At 38.4% G+C, this 10,000-nt stretch overlaps 2 protein-coding genes across 3 annotated transcripts in view; one reads left to right on the top strand and one right to left on the bottom strand.

Annotated features, from left to right (window-relative positions):
• LOC122265745 (E3 ubiquitin-protein ligase RNF126-B) overlaps positions 1-6,597 on the top strand; it is an 11,512-nt gene extending 4,915 nt beyond the window's left edge. The window contains exons 2-6 of one of the 2 annotated variants that reach the window (XM_043035159.2): positions 1,170-1,411; positions 1,948-2,267; positions 3,431-3,546; positions 3,837-3,960; positions 5,233-6,597. In XM_043035159.2, the coding sequence (XP_042891093.1) occupies positions 1,170-1,411; positions 1,948-2,267; positions 3,431-3,546; positions 3,837-3,956 (798 nt within the window). In that variant the 3' untranslated portion in view covers positions 3,957-3,960; positions 5,233-6,597. The remainder of the gene's footprint in view (positions 1-1,169; positions 1,412-1,947; positions 2,268-3,430; positions 3,547-3,836; positions 3,961-5,232) is intronic. The other variant, XM_043035157.2, reaches the window with a different exon arrangement.
• An 899-nt stretch (positions 6,598-7,496) lies between these two features.
• Aos1 (SUMO1 activating enzyme subunit 1) overlaps positions 7,497-10,000 on the bottom strand; it is a 10,202-nt gene continuing 7,698 nt past the window's right edge. The window contains exons 4-7 of the mRNA XM_043035156.2: positions 9,657-9,838; positions 8,622-8,766; positions 8,268-8,462; positions 7,497-7,773 (exon numbers count right to left, since the gene is read on the bottom strand). Of these exons, the coding sequence (XP_042891090.1) occupies positions 8,303-8,462; positions 8,622-8,766; positions 9,657-9,838 (487 nt within the window). The 3' untranslated portion in view covers positions 7,497-7,773; positions 8,268-8,302. The remainder of the gene's footprint in view (positions 7,774-8,267; positions 8,463-8,621; positions 8,767-9,656; positions 9,839-10,000) is intronic.

A 10,000-nucleotide genomic window follows, 5' to 3' on the forward strand; every position in this document is an offset into this window, starting at 1 on the left:
GAATGTGGTGGGGTACACCTCCTTGCATTAGTTTGTGCTAATGAAGTTACAAAGACCTTGGGGATTCAACAATGCCAGTGTTGTATGGTGAGGCTTAGCTAATATGAATAGGATGAAGGTATTTAATGGGGAATGAATGACATTCTTATATGTCCAGTAAAAGATATCTTTTGGTGCTCTATGGTAAGGGAATAAGGATTTTGTGAGTATAGGATGTGTGTACCAGTATATCAGTAAATGTTCTTTTTTTTGGTCTGCCATAATTTCTTTTCTCTTCCCTCATTATTTTAGTTTTATGTTTATGATACAAGGCAGCTAGCATATTGCGTGTTAGATACCAGCATCACATTTTTATGATATTTAGTTCAATTGAAGCATTAAAGAAGTGATGTTTGTGTATTCAAGACAGGGCTCAAGGCCATTCATGCTTCCATGCAAAGATCACAGTGCACACAAAGCAATGCAGTGCTGGATTCTTGCATGCACTTTGATCTTTCTGATGCTGGCTTGTACAGCATGACCTTGCAATCTTTGACTCACTCTTTACAAGCCATTGCAACAAACCATTGATTGTTATGGAGTGATTGATGGCTTACAGCGGCCTTAGAAGGCATGTTGTTTGAAACAACATGTAAATAGAGAGGAAATACTTTTCTCTTGACTATATTGGAAAATACATTACAAGCTCCATTTTTATTTGAGTTATTCCTTCTGAAAGAAAAGTAGAAATGTCTTGTTCTTATTGTCTTTGTGTAGTAATAGAGAGGATTGGTTAAGGAATTAAATATAAAGGCAGGAAGAGGAGAAATGCTACAACACACGCAAGAGTCTAGGGAAGCAAAAGAACTTGTGGAGTATCCCATAGCAACTCTATAATTAGGGCACTGGGTTACATGCACTGGCAGATATTGATCATGACAAGCATCAAGAGGAAAAGTGTGTGTTTGTGTGTGTGTGTGTGTGTGTGTGTGTGTGTTTGTGTGTGTGTGTGTGTGTGTGTGTGTGTGTGTGTGTGTGTGTGTGTGTGTGAGAGAGAGTTTGTGTGTGTGTTAGAGATTCAGACTTTAAAGGTTTTAGTTATTTGGCCTTTAGATGAGCAAATATTGATAACTAACTAGGAATTGAGGATTAAGACTTTCAGGAAGTGACACATATCTCTCTCCTAACAGGAATATGTTTGTCCCCGGTGTAACAGTGGGTTCATTGAAGAACTCGAGCGGGCCCAAGGTTCTGACAGTGACAGCTCTAGTGACATGGAATCAGAACAGTACGACATGTGGGAAATGATCAGCCAGGACGTGTCGTCGACAGGGCCGGGTGGGTCAGGCTCATCCTCTGCCTCATCCTCTGGCCCTGGACTGCGCAGGAACCAGCGACTCAGACACCTCAACCCAAGGCATGGGAGGAGGAGGTAAGGGAAGCGCGTGCTTTGCATTGTTTCTCCAAAGCGGGCCAGAGCAAGAGTGCCGTTCACAGGCACATTTTTAAGAATTAATCTTTTCAAGAGTTTTGGATGATCAGTTTTCATATCTTTTTGTTTTACTTCAATTAATTGCATGAGAAATCATCAAATTTTCAGTAACATGTCCCACCCTCTTCTATAGTGTTCCATATAGTGAACAGAGAGTTTTAAGTCTTTGAAGATTGTATGTATTGATAAAGTTTAACAGGCACATTTTTGTGAAAATGTTGTGCTTGCAGGTACAAGAACTTTTGGTGAGGCCTATTTTTTTTTCTCTCTCTCTTTCCTAGGCTGTCTTCCTTTCTTCTGTTTATATCCACCTCTCTCCCTGTATGGTGTTCCCTTGGAATATCTCATATTAGCATGTCACATTCTACAAAATTTGATTGAAACAATCCTATGATATTCAAAGTTATGAATGAACATTTATATTAGTAATAAGATAATGCTAGATATAATAATATTAACAATGCCTCTTCTTTCAGAGTGAATGGAGGGGACCGCCACTCCGCCCTTGCTCCGCTCATCCATGACCTTATAATGCAGATGACATCAGGGGTGATAGAGGCCAGTGTGGGGGCGGGTGACTTCCCTGGCGCGCAGGTGGGCTTCGACCTGCCTGGCTTCCCTGTTCTCGTTGCGTCCAACCTCGCCTCAAACCCCGGCGACTATGCCTGGGGTCGGGGCGGGCTGGACGCCATCATCACGCAGCTGATGAACCAGCTGGATGGCACGGGGCCTCCGCCACTCAACCGGGATCAGATTTCTCAGATTCCTACCGTCAGCATCACCAAAGAACAGTTTGGTGAGGCAGTTTCATATTTGTGAGATATACTGCATGTGGAAAAGCTAGGGTTGGAAGCAGGTACGGTGTACAGCTTTGCTTTGTGTTCGATTCGTGTTTGAGTGGCAGGTGCAATCTTTTCCCTGTTATCTTGGCCTTTTTCCTTGCTTCATCCCTCCCTTCATCTTATTGTATGTCCTTTTCTACTTTTTCCCTTTCACTCTGTATCCCTTCCCCATGCTAACAGTGTTTGCTTTAGCTATTGGAGGTATTGCTTTGTTCTTTGTTCTTTTCTCCGAAATTATTTGAGGCGCTGCTCAAAGAGAGGGTCCAACATGCCAGCAAATCAAAGACCATTTTAATGCTCATCATAGTTGATGTCCATTAAAAAAGTATTGCTGCTTAACCCTATGACGACGGTGCGTCACACTCGTGTGACACAGCCAAACTCCCAATGCCGGAGCGTCATGCCAATGTGACGATTACAATGCAATATTGCAATCGCCCGGCATAGGGGGTTTCGCGTAGCACGTGCCCTGTCGGGAAATGGTTAAATCCAGTCCTCATGCTGGTGCACTTGGGTAACTGGCACATACAATGGATCAAATGGCATAGTAGCTTAGCAGGAAGCAAGCCCATTGGCAATCTGCTTGTGGTCTCTCAGGCCTCTTTAATTATCACTTAGGAAGAAGTGCAGCATGTTCTTAGTCCATTGCATGACTTGTTGAACCTTTTCTACCCTTATTAATCCATTAGCGACAGGGCCAATTTGGCAGCCCCTGGTTATTTAGGACTGTTTATATGCCGAGGCAGTGGCCATTTCCTATGCACCCTACCACCTCGAGAGGTGGCTAGACAAAGCCATGGTGAGATGTTCACTTTGTCCAGAGGGAAGACCAGCTAAGTCAAGCCATGACGTGAACGTCCCAGTCACTTCATCCGGTGTGAAGGGGTTAATGTCCTTGTTTATAAATGTGCTGTTACAGTGCTTACAAAAAATAATGTTAAACAAGGGGTCTAGATAAAAAAGTAACTTGGTTATATTTTTGTGCCAACCTTTGACTGATTTCTAGCAAAATATGAGTGTGATCCGTTGGACTCTTCTATAAGTAGCCCTTCATTTGTGCTTGTGATATTTGGGTATGAACACATTCCATCGACTGACACTGTTGTTGCTCTTCTAGATCAGGGTCTCCAGTGCTCAGTATGTATGGAAGACTTTAAGGAAGACGAAAGTGTACGTCGACTGCACTGCGAACACTGTTATCACAATGACTGCATCATTCCCTGGTTAGAACTTGTAAGTATGAGTTTGAGATTGTGAGATTTAATACAAGAGATTAGGTTTATACACCATATATGTCAGGTGGAAGTCTGTAAAAGTCCAGTCACTTGTAATTCTGGCAAGAATTAAATTCTCTTGCTATTTTGTGAGGAATATAATAAGGTCTTGTCATCCTTGTGGTAAAATATTCAATGAATATATATGTAAAATAGAGGTATAGATATATATTAGATAGAAACTGGTCAGTGTAGAAAAACGAGACAACCACGGCCAAAAATGACTAACCATCGCAACCCTCTCTACAGCATGGCACATGTCCAGTTTGTCGAAAGTTATTGATAGAAGACGGGCAGTTTCCCCATGGTGGAACTGCATCCTCTGCAAGTACCAGTAGCAACAGCAGTACTGGTCCTGGTCCAAGGTGAGCAGGCAAGTAACCTTTAATCACCCTCATACGGAGCACATAGATATGTAGTTACCACCATCTCTCATCTCCAGAAAGATCTCACGGAACAAGGTTTATTTCTGGGTGACATAAGGTTGTCAAGTTTTGTTTCATGATCCGAATGAAAATGCACGAGTAGTTTACTTTATTAGTGTTTGGTTTGTGTGGGTTTAAGGTATTTGCATAATTATACTACTTGATGTTTTTATAAGTTTTTTGTACTAGTATTAGTTACACATACAAAAGTCAGAATTTTTTGGTTCTTATGAATTATTGTTTCATTGAACACCATTTGACACATATCTTGTTCCCTTGAGGTATAAAGTAGAATTTCAGATACCAAAGACAGGTATTAAATTGGCAGATTCTTAGTAAAAGTTAAGAATGTTGACATCTAGACTTTGTATTTGAAAACTGTTCTTCTCTGGTCAAGACATGTTTCTTTGGTTTAGTTAATTGTAAATATGAAAGCACATTAGAAATTCTGTAATTGAAGCATTTGTATTATAAAGATATATTTATACATAATATGATGCTATATGGTCAGTGTTAGAGCGCGAATTAGATGGGAATCATTATGAACAACGTGAAATTGTGATTAGGTTAGGTATAGATTCTAAATTTTCTAAAAAAATTTAGTGTTTGAGATTTTTTTTCTTTTTCCTTTTTTTTCCCCAAGAGAACTGCACTTTGGTATCTGTTAGTCAAATTTTCCAATTAATTTTATTGCACAGGTCTTCTATAACTCTTGGTATTGATTACATAGTTTTCAGAATATTTATGAATTTGCTTCAAGTGAAACTATGCTATATAATTAAATTATTTCATGTTAACCCATTGCGTACGGGTGTCATGAAGCGCCCGTAGTCATGAATTATTATGGCTATAACGGCTTTAGCTCCAGAGCTACAGGGTTCCAAAGTCAGCCTAAATCCTTATTTTATGATGAATTTGTGGGAAAATATTGTTTGGGCTAGTCTGCGCTACCCAGAGGGTAGCTAGTGTCGCAGACCGCCCGCCCAGACAACCAGTTAGGTCATTAGGCGCCCCGTCCACAATGGGTTAATAAAAGGTCATATGAAATTCAGCATTCTTTTGAATAAAGATTGTATATCATATGGATTTTATGTCTGTTTGCATCTCCAATACTACCGTATGATGTGAGGAATCTTTTTATTCATTATTTTTTTAACTTGTCTCAAAAGACATCCAGCAGTAGAAGAACTGAGAGTTGTAATAGCACTTTGTCTCGACAGGTCCTCTAGTTCTCAGGCAGGGCCAGCTGCATCCCCCCCACCCGCTAACAGCAATGCCTCCCCCTCTTCCTCGTCAACTAGCAACAACACCCCATCTTCGAGATCAGCTCCAGGAAGATCCATGTTTGAGGATGAGCTAGATTGATGTTAGGAAAGTCACCTTGTCAGTGATTACTATGTCTTTGTTTGCATCACAGTATCACCACTGTTGCTTGCTCAACTCCTCTGTGGTGTTTCAGCAAAGGAGAAATTTGATTTCATAATTGACACAAATTATAGAATTTTGAAGGAAACTATGAAATGTGTTCTGGATTATTTATTGCTTAGACAAGATTTCAAGTAAATGTAGGGAACCGAGTGAGGTGAAAGAACTGCTGGAGACCAAGGCAGCAGCCTTTGAGATATCATTGTTTTCAGGAGCTGAGTCAAGCCCCAGCTTATAGTGTTACCTCTTTACATACACTGTAATGTGACAGCACTACGTGTTATGGGTCAAGAATACTAGTGAGAAAACTCTGATGATAAAGCAGCCATATCCCGTTGCTACTAGTGAAACAAAAAGACCTAAATTGAAGCATCAACGCTACAGCAATGAAATTGAGGAACTGCGAATTACTAGGAATTTCTTATTAACATTGAATACTCCTGTAGTTGCTTCAGGTACAGAGAAATGGGATTACAGTATGTGCATTTTTTTCATTTGTTCCATCTCCATCTTGACATTCTCTCCATCTTTCTTTTTCCAGTTTTTGAGTACTGTAATCAACATATATTACTCATTCAAATGTAATCCAAATACCATATTTATATTCATGATATATGTTAGGAAATTGTATCCATCAAACAAATTTCTTCAGCTTTAAGTAAAGACAAGCAACCAAATAATTTTCATAGACGACAGAAGTCATAATTATTGCGCAAGTGCATTGGAATTTCAGCGAGACAGATGTGCTTTGGTAAGGCCAGGGTCTTACAACAAAGTTTAAATTCTTACCAAACCAACAGTCGTACCATTTACTTACTAGAAGTAAACGTTTTGGTTGGAGCCATTTTACTTGTGATTTTGTGAGTACACTGGTGTACAAGACATGTAAATGAAGATTTTTTTCTTTTTTTATTGTAATTATTAAATATGATGGAAGCTTTATTTTGTTTCATATATGATATTATTGTTATGGAGGCTTGTTGTAAATAGAAATGTAAATGTGTTAATTTTGAGTTATGACTTTTACAATGTGTACAAAAAAATCTTGTATCAGTTATTTCGTGGCCCCAAATGCACTTTCACTAGTCGTCCTGTCTCATGGTTTATCTGGGGATTGTACCATATTTACTTCTTGTCAAAATAAAATTTCAAAAACCTGTTATTTTCATTTCTGTGTCCACATTTAATGGTTGTTCATTTTAATAACTACTGGTAATTTTGATGTGATTTATATATGAATGTTGTGTTGAAGAAAGAAAAATCATAGTTGGTGATGGTACCTGTATATATGAATACATGATTACACTTAATGTTAATAATGTCAGTATAATGATTATACTACCTTCCCGATTATACTCAACATTAAATAAACACAATTGGTAAGAAAACCATTATTAACCCAAAGAATTAACCTATTCTGTATTATTCCTTCAATTTGTAAATGAATCTGGTATGGCTTTTTCCACACTAACATTCAAATGTCATGTGTTATGTATGTTGTGTTATGTTTTCCACTCTGTCAAGCAAAGCCAGGCGTTTGCTGACCAAAGAGTTGAGCAGATGCTTGGTCAGTCAGTATGGCAGGGGGGTTGTGCACAGGTACAATATTAAAATTTAAAATGAAAATAATTATCCAGCTGTTGGTCTTCTTACATGTTGCAAAGCTAACTGAAAGCCAACCCTTAAGCCTGCATGGGTCTTCTTTGCATGAGAATGCTGACACTCCTTACTCAGTGTCAAAACTGGCCACTGCCTGGTGTAAGTTTTTCGTCATAGATAAAACAAATGTGTTCTTAACTTCATGTTTCAAGATCATTCTGTTTAAATAAGAGTAAGGCAAGCATAAAAAAAACCTTTTTGGCTTTGTATTTAGGATACTTGATTTTTCCTGGTAATTTAATTTATTAGGCCATAAGTTTAAAAACATTTTAAATACCTTCCTTGATCATGGCATGCTAGACATTTTTTCTCTGTAGAAACTGCAATCTCATAATTTTTAGTATTGGAATGGAAAATTAAATATAGTAGAGGGGTTCCCATAGGTATCAGAAAAAAGGCATTAAATAGGAAAAAAAATTTATTATAACTATGGAAATTCATCACTTGAAAATAAATGGCAGCTCATTTAGATTACTTCTGGTTGATTAAAAAAAAAAGTAATTATACAAATTATCATACATAAAGACAATCCACTTAGTTCACACATGCTTTTTAAAAAAATTTAAGTTTCTTGGATCACTTCTGGCTTCACTGGCTTCACTGATGCCAAGCACACAAAATGGTTTCTTCCACAGCTTACATACTTTGGTCTCATCATACACACTGGGTCTGGTAACCTGAAAGTAAGAGATGAAAGCATTAACAATCAGTTGATGAGAACTGGGAGGCTGATGCTTGGGGAGAGGAGGAGAGGAGTAGAGAACCCTTGTCTCCCTTTAAGTGCATAAACTAGAGGTACTGAATATTAATCCAACTCCTCCAGATGGCATGAAGTGATGACGTCACCTTGGCCCAAACTCCGGTCGTCATGTAAGGTGACAGCACCTCGATGCCGGGAATCATAAGATCAGACCCCGGAATGAGTTTCGGCCTATGTGAAACAATTGTAATAATCTTCATTGATACCAACAATTAATATAAAAGCTGACACATTGTATCAAATTTTTTATGCAAAGTACTGGTTCTTTCCTGAACACTCCCCACAGACTGGTAGACTGCAGCTACCATATTTACACCTGTGACCATCTGCACTTTGAGCACCACTAACCTACTGGCAAATTAGAAAAAGTGAATGGCTGAGACAAAGAAATCCCTGATATTGGTGTCTTACTCCTTTTCATTCTGCCTTGAAGGTTAGTCTGAAGGCTAATGCCCGATGCATTCCACAACTCCAGCACCATCCTGGGTGTTAAAGAAGAAGAAATTGTTGTGGGGAGGATCCTTCTGGGACACGGCCTTGATGATCTCCTGGGCCAGCACTCCGCCAACGATGGCGCACACTGGACTCAACTGCCCGTACACCATGCTGGGGGAGGGCAGGGAAAAGTGTGTGTCGGGAATTTGTGCCACAAAATAAAGTTTGCCTAAATATAGAAACAAAATGCATTTTCATCGACACAAAAGAAACAACTTGAAATATTTGCACATTTAAACTCTCTCCATGCAACAGGGCATTCCAATATACCTTGCAAACTGGTTATCGACCTTCTCTTGAGGAATACCCATTTTCTCAAGCAGGGCGTTTTTGATGGTTAGAAGCTCAACCTCATCCTCTGCTCTGTGTGCTGGATCGGGGTTACGTCCATGTAGCGTGATGAATTCCATGAGGACTGAAAGGAAAATCAAGATTTTATTAAAAATCTAAAATATTTAGTGACATTTACCTTCTTGAGAAAGTCCTCTTTGATCTTATCTGCATTTTTTTTCAGCCTTAGGAATTAAATATATCTTTAAAAAGCAGATTGAAAATAAAAATAGGAATCTTATCAGTAAATCACCTTTTATTCTATAGATTTGCCCCAACTAAAAGCACTATACTTCCTCTTGTAAGTGAGAGGATGATTTTTGTACCCTACCCCTTCAATTTAAAAGAAAATGATCTATAAACCAAAGAAAAAAGTCTGAATATGTAACCAGCCTCATAAAATAGATATTGATTATTAACTTTTATTTAGACAGAAAAAGGCAAGCGATATTTCCTACTTGCATATCAGCCATATATTACTCCAAAACAGAGTCCCTTTAAGTCATCCAATCTTTAAATACATCAAACTATTGCAGCCATACTTGTTAATATTTTGTCATAATTTAAGTGATCTAAATGTTAGATACTGATCACATAATCCAAATTCTATGATATTTGGAGGATACATCACTAGGATCCTTTAGTATGCACTCTTATCACACAAACACCACTGCAACATCCACGTCAATAATGAGTATCAATATGCTCAACCACAATCCGTCACAGCTTTCTACTGTAAACTTAATATAAGTATTTTCTCCTCTTTTATCTCCTTCACAGCCCTCTATCATAAAATAAATAAATATAAAGCTTTTCTCTCATCCTTCTTTCCAGACCCTCAACAAAACCCAAAGCACATGAAGGAAATATATGATAATTTTTTTCACAAACAAACTGCTCCTGCTACACTAGTAGAAAGGCACCCAAACGTCTTACTGTATTCACCTACAACCAATGGAACTCTCCCAAACTCACTGTGCATGATGAAATAGGTAGACGACGTTCTTCTTAACTGGTTTGCATACTTGGTGGTTGTCCAGTCTACATCCAGGGCCTGGCCGAATGGGACGAAGTTCTCTGTGCGTTTCACCATTTTTGTCTCTTCGACTGTTTGTTTTTTCCCGTCTTGCTCTACCTCTACCTTCTCCTTGACTTCTCTGTAAAAAGTAAACAAATAAAATAAATGTGTTTATATATGTACAAATAATATTCATGCTTATTGCCACTGTATATGTAAGCTTATTTGTGATCCTCAATACTTGTACATGATATAAATTTTGTGATATCTGACTAACTAAATGACTTTTCAATAATTTTCC

The sequence above is a fragment of the Penaeus japonicus genome, unplaced genomic scaffold, assembly GCF_977035675.1.
Source record: "Penaeus japonicus unplaced genomic scaffold, GWHDUDI00000001_assembly GWHDUDI00000019, whole genome shotgun sequence".
NCBI classification, from domain to species: Eukaryota; Metazoa; Arthropoda; class Malacostraca; order Decapoda; family Penaeidae; genus Penaeus; species Penaeus japonicus.